The sequence below is a fragment of the Chrysochloris asiatica genome, unplaced genomic scaffold (genome assembly GCF_000296735.1).
Source record: "Chrysochloris asiatica unplaced genomic scaffold, ChrAsi1.0 scaffold00134, whole genome shotgun sequence".
NCBI lineage: Eukaryota > Metazoa > Chordata > Mammalia > Afrosoricida > Chrysochloridae > Chrysochloris > Chrysochloris asiatica.
The window spans coordinates 8,798,245-8,813,379 of NW_006408652.1; the positions used below are offsets into that span (position 1 = coordinate 8,798,245).

The 15,135-nt window shown below is 39.3% G+C and overlaps 2 protein-coding genes across 2 annotated transcripts in view; one reads left to right on the top strand and one right to left on the bottom strand.

Annotated features, from left to right (window-relative positions):
• The window catches only part of LOC102820045 (uncharacterized protein C14orf142 homolog), a 34,614-nt gene extending 30,875 nt beyond the window's left edge, over positions 1–3,739 (bottom strand). Inside the window, exons 1-2 of the mRNA XM_006869721.1 lie at positions 3,623–3,739; positions 1,427–1,504 (exon numbers count right to left, since the gene is read on the bottom strand). Coding sequence (XP_006869783.1) covers positions 1,427–1,504; positions 3,623–3,739 — 195 coding nt within the window. The remainder of the gene's footprint in view (positions 1–1,426; positions 1,505–3,622) is intronic.
• AFF2 (AF4/FMR2 family, member 2) overlaps positions 1–15,135 on the top strand; it is a 559,120-nt gene that overhangs the window by 184,567 nt on the left and 359,418 nt on the right. The window lies entirely within an intron of this gene.

The window sequence follows — 15,135 nt, forward strand, 5'->3', positions numbered from 1 at the left end:
TGATTTTCAATGGATGTTTACAGCTGTTTCTCTTCATTTTGAGTTGTGCCCGATCAGCAAATGAAGGTCGCGCAGGCTTTTCTCCATTTGTGTTACCTTGGTCAAGTCTACATTGATGAGGCAGCTCTTCCCCAGTTGCATTTTGAGAGCCTTCCAACCCGAGGGGCTCATTTTCTAGCACTATATCTGACAGTGTTTCTCTGCTATTCATAAGGTTTTCAGTGACTAAATATTCGGAAGTAGTTTGTCACTCTTTCTTCCTAGAGCGTCTTTGTCTGGAAGCTCATCTGAAACCTGTCCACCATGGGCGACCCTGCTGGTATTTAAAATATTGGTGGTATAGCTTTCAGAATGACAGCAACTCACAAGCAACCATAGTATGACAAACTGATAGATGAGTGGTAGGCATTTTGTTTTAAGTGGAAACTGTCACTTTAAATTTCGAGGAGATCTGTGCGCGTGCGCATGCATAGTAGAACCATCCAGGGGAGAGGGCGGGGTGTCCATTCGCTCAGGCATCCCCTCTATTCAAAAGAATGGAGTTGTACAGACAGCGAAAGACCAATGAACAGATTGGTCTGATGAACAGATACCAAAAAAAAAAAAAAAAAGAATCCGTCTACTGCTAACCGAAACTTAGAGATCCGAGTCAACCCATACGCGCCTCAGAAGAAAGACCCTGGTGATCCATTTCCCTCGATAATTCTATGGAGCACACATGGAACCATCTTAGGTTGGAAGTTACACAGTGGCTACAGGGTATGGGAATGGGTCCTCAGAGACCACTGCTTTGTGTCTTTGCTTTCCTTCACCTCTTCTGCTGTTTCTCTTCTTTTATTTTTTATTTTCTTCTTCCTTCCAAGGAGAAGCTTCTGGGCTTTTCTAGAGCAGCACTTCGCCTGTCTGCTTAAATCTCCAGGAACGTTTGGTGGACAATTTCATTATTTCCACTAATTTCATGCAGCCATGTCATGATGAACAAGAGAGATAAACTCAATCCATCAATGCAAACTCAATTCAAAGTTTCTTACTTTTTGATAATGGGTCAAGAGTAGTAGTTCTGGGTAAACAAAGCATACCTTGTAGCTTTCTGAAAATACCAGATTGGGGGGTATAGAACCCCTTTTTACAGTGTGTACAGGATTTCTGTTTAAGATAACGTTCATGGCATTATCATCTAGGGTCCCATAGAGCCTTGCAGAGGATTATTAAATGAGGTTGTATGCTTTCTTCCTAAGAAATTTTCCCTAAACTGGAAGGAATCTGATCTGACTTCTCAAGAATTATTTAGGGCAATGCTACCTGGAGTTTCTCAAATTCTATGATCCTGACAATTCCTAGCCTTTTTCTTGGCTTAGTGTCCTACCAGAATTTCCCAATAGCTAAAATTGCCACAAGGAGTACTAGAATATGGATTCTCACTTACATCTGAGGGTTTGTATCTTTCTTTGGTCTTGACTTCCTGTTTGTTTGGAGTTGTGTTTTTGTTTTCTTTGGTTTTGGTCTAAGGGAAAATAAGAAAGTACTAGTTTTTGATTCTTGATAAGATATTTGAAAATGTTATCTGAATAGAATTTTCAGTTGACTGCATGGATTTTAGAAATAATTCCTTTTTTGTTATTGTGATAAAGAAGTTCAGTTTGAAAGGGAAGGGGATTTTCAATACAGAAATAATGTTGATGATTTATCATTAGTTCCAGTATTTATTATTAATATGTTTAGGTGATGTAGGTGAAATGATTACAGTGAATTAAAGATGTATATACATTATTCAGGAGTCCTGGTGTGGCACTGTGGGTTAATGCACCAGACTGCAAAGCCATTTGAACTGCAAGGTCAGTGGTTCAAGCTCACCAGCTGCTCCTAGGAAACCCTATACGGGGTCAGTCTGGGTCGGAACCGACTTGATGGCACTTAACAACAACAACAACATATATTATTAATGGATTCCATATTTCACCAATTTCACCTACTTGCTAAAACTTATTTGCCATCCAAACATGAACACAGCACTTTTATGTTTATTCATGGGCATGCTCAGAATGGCAGAAAATTTGAGTCACCCAACGGGCACGTCACAGCTGAAGGTGAACATGATGGTGCTCTGTCTTTTGGTTGAAGCTCTCATACTGTAAATATGGAGTCCTGGGGTGACATTGTCTGATACACACTGGACTACAAGGTTGGCTGTTCAAACCCACCAGCTGTTCCTTGGAAACCCTATGCAGGGTCACTGTAAGTCAGAACCAACTAGATGGCACCTAACAACAAAAACAACTGTAAACATGTGTCTTTTACCCAGTCTAGTTAGTACTTGGCAAAATATGAATCACCAAGCATTCTTCCCACAACCTTTTCTATTCCACTGGGTTCAGTAAATCACTGCAATGGCTACACAGAAGTCAAAGACAATACGGTTACGGGGTTTATTAGAGAAGTTAACAGATTACAGTTCAGGGTCAGAAATGCTTAAGGCACAGTTGTTCCAATCAGCTGTTGATAAATGCCCACAGGACACACCACTCCACTATAAGCCTCAGCCTGGAGGCACTAAGTGCTAGTTCTGTAGGTCAGCAAACCTAGCTCCCCACTTGAGTGCTGGAGGCAACTCATTCTACAAGCAAGCTTCCTGCCCAAAGTCCCTCAGCTTTAGTTCCATTGTGGGCCGAGAAGCTTGTCTCCTGTTGTAGTTCTTAGTTCTGCTGCTGTTCCTCTGACACTCTGCTGGTTTCACAGAGGAAGTTCAATGTGCAGATACCTCAGGGTCCAAAAGACATGCTACCCTCCTGGCTCTTCTTTGATGGTAGTGAGATTCCTCCTCCTGCTTGTGAGATGGCTACTTTAAAAATCATGCTAGAGTTTAAAGTTTTTACAATTATAGTAAATTATGCTAGCGTCCGTAGATGAATCATGTCATACTATCGGTATGTTTTATTTCTCTTATCCAGACCCCGCACAGCAGAAACATTTTTTGGTGGGAGTTATAGACTATGGCTAGTAGAAACATTAGATAATTCACTACACCACATTGCCATGTTTTTTGCACTTGTTTGCTTTATGTAGATGATTTTGGTATTTAAAATTCCCCCTAAGCATTGTGCTGAAGTGCTGTCTAGGGTTCATAAATCCAAGAAAGCTGTGAGGTGCCATACAGAGAAAATATGTGTATTAGGTATGCTTTGTTCAGGTATGAGTTATATTGCTGTTGGCCATGGGCTCAATATGAATAAATCAACATTATAGACTAAATAAGGTGTCTTTAAACAAATATACACATAAAAAAAAAAAAACAAAACAAAAAACTGTGTCCTGATCTGTTGATGAACATGTTGTGACCAGAGGCTCACAGGAACATAACCCTGTATTTCCCCATGGACCAATGCTTCAGTATTTGCTAAACCCATGTTTTCAGTGACTCTATAAAACATAATGGTCAGAAATAATGTGAATCAACTGTAAGTGTGAACACTATATATTAACAACTTGTTAAATAAAAGAAACCTTTTTTGAGAAAATTACATCCTAGAAGAGAGCAGGACTGTGATGTAACATGCTTTGATGATCAACTCCGAAGAGAGCTACGGATTCAAAGATTTAGACAGGCAGGCTGCCTGGCCTCTACCTGATGGTGAGGTTCCTTGGGGAGTTCTCGCTGAAGGTCTCCAGCCATCTCAAGTTCTTTCTTGAGAGGAAAGGGAATTCCAGAGCTTGTGATTTCATAATATCCTTGTAACCACATGCTGAACAAACTAATTTACTAAGAACTTAAAAGGGCTGACAAACAAATTACAGCCATCTTGATAGAGGGTGATTATTGATATTACCGACACTGTTGGTTATTCTTAATGAAACAAGACAGCTGTATTTTCACAACTTGGCTTATAATGTAGGTGAAGGCTATTTAATGTTTTTTTAATGAGCAATATTACACAGTTATATAGCATTTTACATTTGCAGATATCATTGAAGTCAATTGTATTTCTCTTTTCCTTCAAATGCTTCTGGGAAGTAGGTCAGGATAATGATGCCCATTGTATAAGAGGATCATTGTAAAATGTGACTCCAATATGATGGGACTTGACAATATACTTGTAACTCCTTCATACCAATAAGACTCTCGGGTTCCCAAGAGTCTAGGTGTAAATGCCACAAACTATTGCTTAGCCTAGACTACAAGCCTTCTGCTTGAGAGACATGACTGTCCCCAGTTTCTCTGCCTTGTGAACTCATATTCATTCCACTAGACTCTGTACAAAGTCTTGTCTCTCCTCTGAAGTTTGTTCAGGCCATTGCCCACCCTAACTCCAGCCTCAGCAGTTAGTTTCTCTTTTCCCTGGTGCTAACCCCTCTGGTCCTATATCTGGTAAAACATCCATCATTCTGACAACAGCAATCATATCACACATGCTTCCAGACTAAGCTTGCATCTTGAACATGCATCTCTGCCTCCTGAAACTGTCCCTTTTTCTGGGGAACTGGGTTGTCATTGTTGTTGTTAATGCCGTTGTGTAGGCTCCGACTCATTGTGAGTTTGAGCTGCCAATATTGTGGCTCAAACTGACCTTATGGTCCAGTGTTTATCCTACAGTTCCATACCAGGACTCCTAGGAAACTGGGAGCCTTCATTAAATGCAGTTCAAACTTCGAGGCCCTCAGAGGTTAAAGCTTGCTGTTACCACTCTTGCTGCTCTGGACCAAAAATATGTACGTGTGTGTGTGTGTGTGTGTGTGTGTGTGTGTGGTAGTGGTGTGTGTGTGTGTGTACCTCACACTTATATCCAAAGCAATGTGAGGTCGAAGACCTTTCCATTTGAGAAGACTAACAGCTCAGAGAAGACTTTCCATAGACCTTCCACTGAGAAAACATTCAAAAGCCAAGTGGTGATCTAGGGCAGAGATCCCTGATCAAATGTGTTTGTTGTGGCAAAAAGTTTTGGAAAAAAGGTCTGTGTTCACTGTTTGTGTTGTATATTTTACAAGTACCTTTTATATTTATATTTACAAGTACCAAGTATATTTTACAGTACCCTTGGGGTACTGGTGTGGGACTGTTGGATAAACAATGGACTGCTAACTCCAAGTCGGTGGTTCAAACTCACTATTCACTCCTTGGAAACACTATGTTGTTGTTGCTGTTGAGTGGTGTTGAATGGTTCTGACTCAGTGACCCTGTATAGGATTTCTGAGGAGACGCTGGTGGGTTTGAACTGCCAACCTTGTGGTTTTCAGTCCAGTGCTGATCCACAGTCCAGAAAACACTATTCAGGGTCAGGGTCGCTATGAGTCAGAACCAACTTGACAGCACTTGCCAACAGCAACAAAGACTGGTCTTTAAGTGCTATATGGTTCCTCCTATCCAGCAGTGTTATTTGTGCCTTAAATGATGGCAAGATCATGAACGTGGATATTGGATCTTGTCATCATCTCACTTCAACCTTTCTCAAACTACCATGTCCAGCTCTTTGAAGTAGGTGTGGTTCATTCCCATTTACGGATGAAGAAGTGGAGATTCAGAAAAGCTAAGAAGTTTGGCATGTGGCCAGATGGAATATATCCACCTATTGGACTGAGTAGTTTCATCATTCCCACCTGCTGAAAGGAAGCTTACTAGATTTGATATAACATTACATTTGAGATGAATGAGGACTTTTTATTGCAAAAGAACTTACTATATAATTGTAAGTCCACTGTGGAAAACAGGCTGAAAGTGCCTTAAAAACTTAAACATTGAATTAACATATGACTCAGCAATTCAAAATACCCAAGAGACATGAAATCAGGGCCTCAGACTGGATGGATGGCACTGAACAACAGCAACAACATGTTGTTGATTGTTGTTGTCAAGTGCCAATTAAGTCGGTTCTGACTCATAGTGAAACTTTATTATAGAGTTTCTGAGGAGCAACTGGTGGATTGCAACCACCAACCTTACAGTTCAAACCGACCTGGTGGTCCAGTGCTTACCACACCAGGACAATTTACTATTTGGATTCACATTCCTTCAGGAAAGCAAGGTGTATCTTCCTTCTGAGAGGCCTATGCTGAACATATTGTGTAAAAAACAACTATAGCAGCCAGTAGCGTAGTGGTTACAAATCAGGCTGCGAACCGCAAGGTCAGCAGTTCGAAACTACCCACTGTTCCGCCGGAGAAAGATGAGGCTTTCTGCTCCCGTAAAGATTTACAGCCTCGGAAACCCTGTACAGGATCGCTATGAGTCGGAACCGACTCCACGGCACATAACAACAACATAGCAGCTGGAAGACTGCCAACAAGAAGGTAAGTGTGAGTGGTTTTAACAAATGGTGACTGAAGAAATTAAGGGTACAGGATAACAGGCAATGCTGACAGTGATGTATTTTTGTTCCCTACTGATAAACTTTTTGACAGATTTTAAATGCATCTTACTTTATATCCCTCTAAATGTGTTACTAGGAGCTCTAGTAGCATAGTGGTAATGAATCAGGCTGAGAACCTCAAGGTCAGCAGTTCGAAACTACCAACTGTTCCGCGGGAGAAAGATGAGGCTTTCTGCTCCCGTAAAGATTTTACAACCTCAGAAACCTTGTACAGGGTCACTATGAGTCACACCGACTCCACGGTACATGACAACAACAACAAGTGTGTCACTAAGGAGCTTTGGTAACATAGTGTTTACTAATCGGGCTGCAAACCGCAAGGTCAGAAGTTTGAACCTACCAGCTGTTCTGCCGGAGAAAGATGAGGCTTTCTGCTCCTGTAAAGATTTACAGCCTCGGAAACCCTGTTCAGGGTCGCTATGGGTCGGAACCGACTCGACGGCACTTAACAACAACAAGTGTGTCACGGGGGACTATGATATTGGTCCTGCCCCTTCTCCCTGAACTTAGCTCCTCTTTTCCTCTAGAGACTTTAGCAGACAGTTTAATCTTTTGCCCATGGAGTGCCTGGTGGGTCTGGACTGCTGACCATGCAGCTAGCAGTCCAATGCCTAATGTGTAGCATCACCAGCGCTCCTGGCTCATGAGGGATATTGGTACATAATTTTACTTTTTTAGTTATGTCTTTGCCTGGTTTTGGTATCAGGGTTATGCGTCTATATACTCTGGACTACCTTGAGTAGATTTGGTGTCAACTCTTCTCTGAATGGTAGAAATTGTCATTAAACTGGTATGGGTCTGGATTTTTAGCTGTTGTTGGGAAGTTTTGATGACCTGATCAATTTTTTCATTAGTTAGGGGGTCTAGTCAATTTTTTTTACTTGAATCTGTGGCTCTTTAAGTTGGTAGTGTGTTTCTTGAAAGTTTTCCATTTTTTCTAGGATTTCAACTTTGATGAAATACTCTTCTTCATAATATTGTTATAACCTTTTTATTTGTGTTAGTTTTATTATAATGTCACCTGCTTCATTTCTCATTCATGTTATCTATTTGCATTGGTTTCCTTTCCTGTTAGACTAGCCAGTGGTTTGTCAATTTTATTAATCTTTTCAAAGAAAAAACTTCTTGTCTTGTTAATCCATTGTTTTGCATTTTTCTGTTTATTTCTGTTCTAATCTTTGTAATTGGTTTTCTTTTGGTGACTATAGGCTTATTTTTAATTCTTTCTTTGTTTCTTTTTTCTTTTTTTATTTTTTAGTGTGTGTTTATTGCTATAAATTGCTCCCTGAGCAGTTCCTTTGCTGTATCCTGAAGATTTGGATATGTTGTGTTTTAATTCTCATTTGAATCAAGGAAATTTTTATTTCATTTAAAAAAATATATATTTCTTTTGTTACCCAGTGCAGTTCTGGTGTGGTGCTGTAGAATAAGCACTAGACCACAGATCAATTTGAACAGCAAGGTGGTGTTCAAACCCATCAGCTACTCCTTGGAAACCCTATATAGGGTCCCTAAGAGTAGGGACTGACTCAACAGCACTTAACAACAACATTACTCAATTTCCATGGATTTGATGTTCTTTTCCTTGATTTTCCTCTTGTTGATTTATACTTTTATAGCATTGTGATCTGAGAAGATACTTGGTAGCATGTTGATGTTTTAAAATTTATTGAGGCTTGCTCTGTTGCCTAATAAATGGTTTATTCTGGACAATGTTCCATGTATGCTGGAAAAGAACATATATGGTGCTGCTGTTGAATAGAGTATCTGCACATGCCTTTTATGTCAAGTTGGCGGATTATGTTGTTTAGTTCTTGTCTTTTTTGAGTTTTTTTCTAGTTCTGCTCTTCATTGAAAGTGGTGCTTTACAGTGGCGCTGTAGGATCAGCACTGGACTGTAAACCACAGGGTCAACATTTCAGTCCCACTAACTGTTCCTCAGAAACCCTATACAGGGTGGCTATGTGTAAGAACTGACTCAAAGGCACATAACAACAACAACAATTATTATTGAAGAATTGTCTCTTTCTTCATTTCTGTGACAAATTTGATCAAAGTATTTGAGACTCTTCCATTAGGCTTTTCCTTTGTTCACTTAACTCTTTAATCATTGTATAATGTCCGTCTTTACCCCTTATGCTGGTTTATGCCTTTTATATTGTCTTTGTTAGGTGCCATTGAGTTGGTACTGACTCATAGACCCTATGCACAAAAGGACGAAACACTGCCCAGTCCTGCGCCAGTCTCACAACCATTGCTATGTTTGAGCCCATTGATGCTGTCACTGTGCCAATCCAAATAGTTAGGGGGGGTCTTCCTTTTTTCTCTGACCCTCCACTTTACCAGTCATGATATCCTTCTCCAGGGATATGTCCCTCCTAATAATATGTCCAAAGTATGAAAGACAAAGTCTGGTCATCCAAGCTTCCAAGTTGCATTCTGGCTATAATTCTTCTAATACAGATTGGTTTGTTCTTCTGGCAGTCCATGGTATTTTTCGTATTCTCCTCCAACTCAATAACACAAATGCATCAATTCTTCCATGGTCTTCCTTATTCAACGTCCAACTTTCTAATGCATTTGAGGTTATTGAAAATACCATGGCTTGGGTCAAGTGCACCTTAGTCCTCATGCTCTTCTACCTTGATGGTCTTAAGGTCCTCTGTTCCTGGACTGTCAAATTTCAGTGTGCTTTTGTTTTTGGTCTCTTCCCATTCAGAAATACTAGCCACACCTAAGTTATTCCTCCTGTTGTGGTCTCACATAATTATGTTGTGCGCGTGTATATTTATTGCATTCCTTTTTCTTATGTTTCTTCTATCAGACCATTGTTGATAGATATTTCTTCTGTCTCACTAATTCTGTCTTACCTTGATTCAGTTCTACTTGTTTCCCTATTCAATACATTATCTATATCTGAAATCTGCATATTAATGTACTGAATTTCTGTTCACTGTTATTGCGTCATTTATAGTTTTTCATTTATTTTGTCAGCTTATTCTTACAGTGTTTTCCTGAATTACTGTAAAGTTTTATCTGTGTTTTTCTTAATTTAATTTGCAGCCTTTTTTCTCTCAACCCACTGAAAGTAGCTAAGCACCATTTTTCTAAAATTCATTATCAGGTAATTTCAATGTCATTTCTTCCTCAGAAATATTTTCTGGCTCTGTATTTTGGTCACTTGTTTGAGCCATTCTGTCTTGTTTTTTGTGTGATTGGAAGTTTTCTGTTTTCTCCAAGATATTCTGGTATTGTTGCATTTGTATTTGTTGCATTTGCATTTGTAGTTAATTGGTATGTTGATGTATTCTTAGGCACTTATCACCTATCTTCTGGTGGATGTGATAGAGAATGTGAATATATTTACAATTCTCTCTTCACTGCCCATATAGTGTAGATGTGTGAAGGTTTCAATGGTTTGGCTGTGTATTGATGATCAGGCCATCCAGGATAGGTGTGGGTTGTGTCCCTCACCCAGTGGGTGGGGCTTCAGGAGGTACGAAAGTGGTTGGGTATGGTTACAGTTGGGTAGGACAAGAGAAAAAAAACATGCATAAACAATAGCAAAAAGAGAAAATAATAAAGAAAAGATAAGCAGGGGAAAGCAGGCAAATAGCAGCAAGAAAAACTAATTTAATAAGTAAAAAGAAAGGAATTGAAAATGGGAAAATGAAGGAAAATCATGATAAACAAAACTAGAGAATAGGGGGAAATATAAAAATTTTAAAAAGCTAAATGAAAAAAATAAGGGAGGGAAAAAGATAAACAAACGAAAGAATAAAGGAAAGCAAAGCAAGAAAGGGGAAACAATCAAGGTAAGGGAAAGAAAAGTGTAAAAAAAACCAAAGAAGAAAATGACTGTGAAGGGCACCAATAAGAAAACTATTGGTGGTGGTGGTGGTGGTGGTGGGGCATCTCACTGATGAAGATCAAAGACTGTGACATTTAATATTGATTGCACCTCAATGTAAAGAAAACAAAAATCCTCACAACTGGACAAATAAATAACATCAGGATAAATGGAGAAAAGCTTGAAGTTTCCAAAGGCTTTATTTTGCTTCAATCCATAATCAGCACTCATGCAAGCTGCAGTCAAGAAATCAAGTGACACATTGCATTAGGCAAATCTACTGCACAAGACCTCTTTAAAGTGAGAAGTTTCTCATACTTTAGACATATAGTCAGGAGGGATCAATTCTCAGAAAAGAACATCATGCTTGGAAAACTGGAGGGTCAGTGAAAAAGAAGAAGACCCCCTATGAGATGGATTGGCATAGAGGCAGCAGCAATGAACTCAAGGGTAACAACAATTGTGAGGATGGCACAGGACCAGCCAGTGCTTCTTTCTGTTGTATACTTAGTCCCTGTGAGCCAGAACTGACTCAGTGGCAGCTAACAACAGCAACAACAACATGGGGACATGCAGTGATCCAGTATGGGTCGGCACGCTCTATTGACCAAGGAGGTAATAGAGGTGGGGGTTGTTATATATAGTCCTAGACAGAATTACTGTTGGCCTAGAAGGTATCTGGGGTCAAGACACCTGATATAGAAAGAATTTGTGCTGCCTCAGATGGTAGCTGTGTTCAGGGTACCTGGACCCAGAAGGAGTGGCTCATAGAGCAGTTGAGGCATGACAGCTTGTTCTGGAAGAAGTTGCTGCCTATGCCTCCAGACATGGGGTTGATATGCACCTGGTACCTAATCCATGAGTGTAGGCCTCTGATTTCAGGCAGAATAGGGGCTTTTCAAGGGGCTGTGCAAGATCGAAGTTGTCAGAAGACTTCATTTTGCTTGGATCCACCATCAACATTCATGGAAGTAACAGTCAAGAGATCAAATGATATACTTCATTAGGCAAATCTGCTTCCCAAGACCTCTTTAAAGTGTTCAAGAGCAAAGACATCAGTTTGAGGACTTAGGCAAGACTGACCCAAGGCATAGTATTTTGAATAGCCTCATATGAATGTGAAAGTTGGATAGTGAATAAGGAAGATCATAGAAGAATTGATACATTCGAGAATTGGTGTTGGAGACTAAATTAAAAGTACAAAGACATCTGTGTTGGAGAAGGTAAAAACAGGATGCTTCTTAGAAGCCAAGATGGAGAGACTTCATCTCGCATACTTTGGACATGTTATCAGGAGGGACCAGTTTCTAGAGAAGGATATCAAGCTTGGTAAGTGGAAGTTCAGTCACAAAGAGGGAGACCCTTAGCAAGTTGGATTGTCACAGTGGCAGCAGCTATGTGCTCAAATGTAGCTTCACGCTGTAGTACACAGCATTGCTACCGGCCAGAACCAACCTGATAGCACCTAACAAAAGGGGCTATCACTACAGCCGTGTGGGTGAGGGTAGGGACTGGCCATGCTCCTGGTCACCAGAAGGTGTGGGGAATAAAGGGGGAATCATATCTTTCTGGTTGTCATCCAACAGTGTGGGCTCTTCTTATGCCTGAGCAAGTGGAGCTGATTATCATTTTGCTGTCCTTATCAGACATTGCTTGGAAAAGTTCAAAATGGCCACACTGTGTCAGGCCAGCTGACAGTTCACCTGCTCCATCTGTCTCCTATCGCCTCACTTTTGTTCAACGTCTTCTATCCACTTCTCTATCATTTCCTCTAAAGTTCAGGTTTCCAAGATTATCATTTGCATCTGTTTCATTTGTTCTCTCATATCTTTGTTGTAGAGTGTCTGCGTAATGTGTCTTCCAAGTCCACCATCTTGCCAGAAGTCTCCTTTCCTGTGTTTTGATTGGCATTAATTCAACTAAAGATAGCAGTAAATATTTTTTTTTCCCCTCTCACACCAGTTTATCCTCAGGCAATCTGGTTGCTGACTCATTTGCTCTCTTACTGTAACAGATGTTGCATTTGGAGATGGAAATCAATGTTATGAAGTATTAGCAAGAGGAGAATTTACAAGAAAGTGAACATAAATGATGCTCTGACTTATTTAATATGGCATGCTCCTGGCCTGCTATTACGCAGGGTTTTGCCAATTGATTTCAAAGCATGTGAATTTAAGGAGGAAATGCATTCTGTGCAATGCATGCGTACATCCCAGATAGCCAGGAATAGTGTAGGTAAGAAGACAGGAACCCTATTTGAAATGAAAGGACAAATCCAAAATTTACTTGCAAAAGACACCTGCAGAATTCATGGAAGACTGGATATAGGCAGAAGACTGTTGGCCCTACAAATGTGTTTTTTGACCCATAATAGGTTACAACCTGATTTAATAGGTCACATTTCACTGCCTTTATGGGCATCCTTACATCTTCTTTTCAGAGTAATTATCTCTACACACATCTGATGTAGCATTGTAATTGACTTGCTTTTGTACAGTTATAGGTTAATGAACCAGACTGTTGTTGTTTTTTTTAGATTAAATCTCTCATGTTTTGCTTTTGAAATGAAATATAAATGTATTTAGAAAGTGATGTTTGATGCATTAGAAATTCTCAGATAGCTGACACCTTTGATTTCTCAGTCTATGCATCACAATGGTCAGCTATGAAGAAAGAATTATAGAAGCCTCTGAAAGAGGCTTGGGTATTTGAAATTTAGAGTTAAACAGGAGAGAATGCAAAATTATGTTTTTGATGTGCTTAATATAGGTTGTACCAAGCATAATATGATTGTTTAAATGGGTAGTTTATATTTTCAAGGGTTTTTTTCACTGAAGGTTCCTATTGAATTTTAGGTATGATGTTTGGTCACTTTCAATTTTCAGTTAAAAATCTTTCCTAAGGTCTGATAGGAATGTAATTCTTTTGTCCTCAGATTAAAGCCCTATGATATATATATATAATTGTTTTTTTTTTTTGAAAAAGTATAGAACAAAACATACTAATTCAGCAGTTTCTACATGTTAAGTGACACTGATTAAACTCTACAGTTCTAATTTAAAGTCTGACATTTGCAATACCTTTTTTTTTTTTTTTTTTTTTTTTTGGTAAGAATTTCCAAATAACTGTAAGTGGTGAGTTGAGTAATTAAGATTGAGAAAAAAAAATGCCTTCCTGGTATATTTATTTTACATTATCATAGAATCACAGTTATTTGGAATCAAAACTAACAAAACAGAAAGTTAAAATATAATGATAATTAATATTCTTTGATTGATCAAGAAACTATTGGTTCTCAGAAGACAAGTTAATCAATTGGCATAACAAATTAACAAATTCATGTTCTACATCTTACTTTGGTGAGTAGCATCCAAGATATTAAGTTTGTGATCAGTCATGTATGCCATATGGTTTCTACTCATAGGGAGCAAAGGAGAATGAAGGGAATCAAAGGCTCAAAGAAGAAACTGGTCCACAAGACTAATGTAGTTTTTGTTGTTGTTAGGTGCCAACAAGTCAGTACCCACTCTTTGTGACCTTATGCACAACAGAACAAAATATCGTATGATCCTATCCCAACCTCACAATTGTTGCTTCGCTTGACCCCATTGCTTCTGCCACTGTGCCAATCGATCTTGTTCGGGTTAGGGGGGTTCTTCCTCTTTTTCACTGATCCTCCACTTTAGCAAGCATGATGTCCTTCTCCAAGGACTGGTCCCTCCTGACAATATGTCCAAAGTATGAGAATCAAGGTCTGCCCATTCTGGCTTCTAAGGAGCATTTTGGCTGTACTTCTTCCAACACAGATTCATTTTGTTCTTTTGGCAGTCCATGGTACTTTTAAATAATCTCCTCCAACATCATGTGCATCAATTCTTATACTGTCTTCTTAATTAACTGTCCAAATTTCACATGCATATGAGGTGATTGAAGATAGCATTGCTTGGGACAGGTGCACCTTAGTCCTCAAACTGACGTCTTTGCTCTTCAACACTTTAAAGAGGTCTCCTGCACCAGATTTGCCTAATGCAATACGTTCTTTGATTTCTTGACTACCGCTTCCGTGAATGTTGACGCTTGATCTAAGCAAAGTGAAGTCTTTGACAACATCAATCTTTTCTCCATTTATATGGATGTTGTTTATGGGTCCAGTAGTGAGGATTTTTGTTTTCTTTACTTTGAGATGCAATCCATACTGATTTTCATTGGTATTTTAAGTCCTCTTTGCTTTCAGAAAGCAAGGTTGTATCATCTGCCTATCGCAGGAGGTCACATTCCTCATATAATCTAAATTCTCCAATTGTTTGCTCAGCATACAAATTCAGTAAGTATAGTGAAAGACTCTAACACTTGGATACACCTTTTCTGATTTTAGACCATTCAGTATTCCCTTGTTCTGTTTGAAGACCGGCCTCTTGGCCTAATAGCCTACACAAACCACAGCCTCTTCCAACCCGAGACCAGAAGACTTACATTGTACTTGGCAACCAGTACCAACTGTTCTGACCAGGGTCATAATAGAAAGAAAAATGCAGAATGAAATTCAAATTCCTTAAAAAGGTCAGACATACATACTGGACTGATAGACCCCTGAGACTGTTACCCTCAGATAACCTTTGAACATGTAATTGAATCTACTCCTGGACGTTATCTTGCAGCTAAATGATAGGTTGTCTTATAAAATAAACAGTACCTCCCATGAGACATTCTGTCAAAATTTAAAACATCATTCATGGGCCATATAAAATTATCAGTTTAATATTTAGCCTGCTATATTTGGTCAACATTTAATAAACTCACCCCTAATATGGGCTGCGAACCTTAAGGTCAGCGGTTTGAAACTACCAGCTGCTCCGCGGGAGAAAGATGAGGCTTTCTACTCCTGTAAAGATTTACACCCTCGGAAACCCTATACAGGGTCGCTAT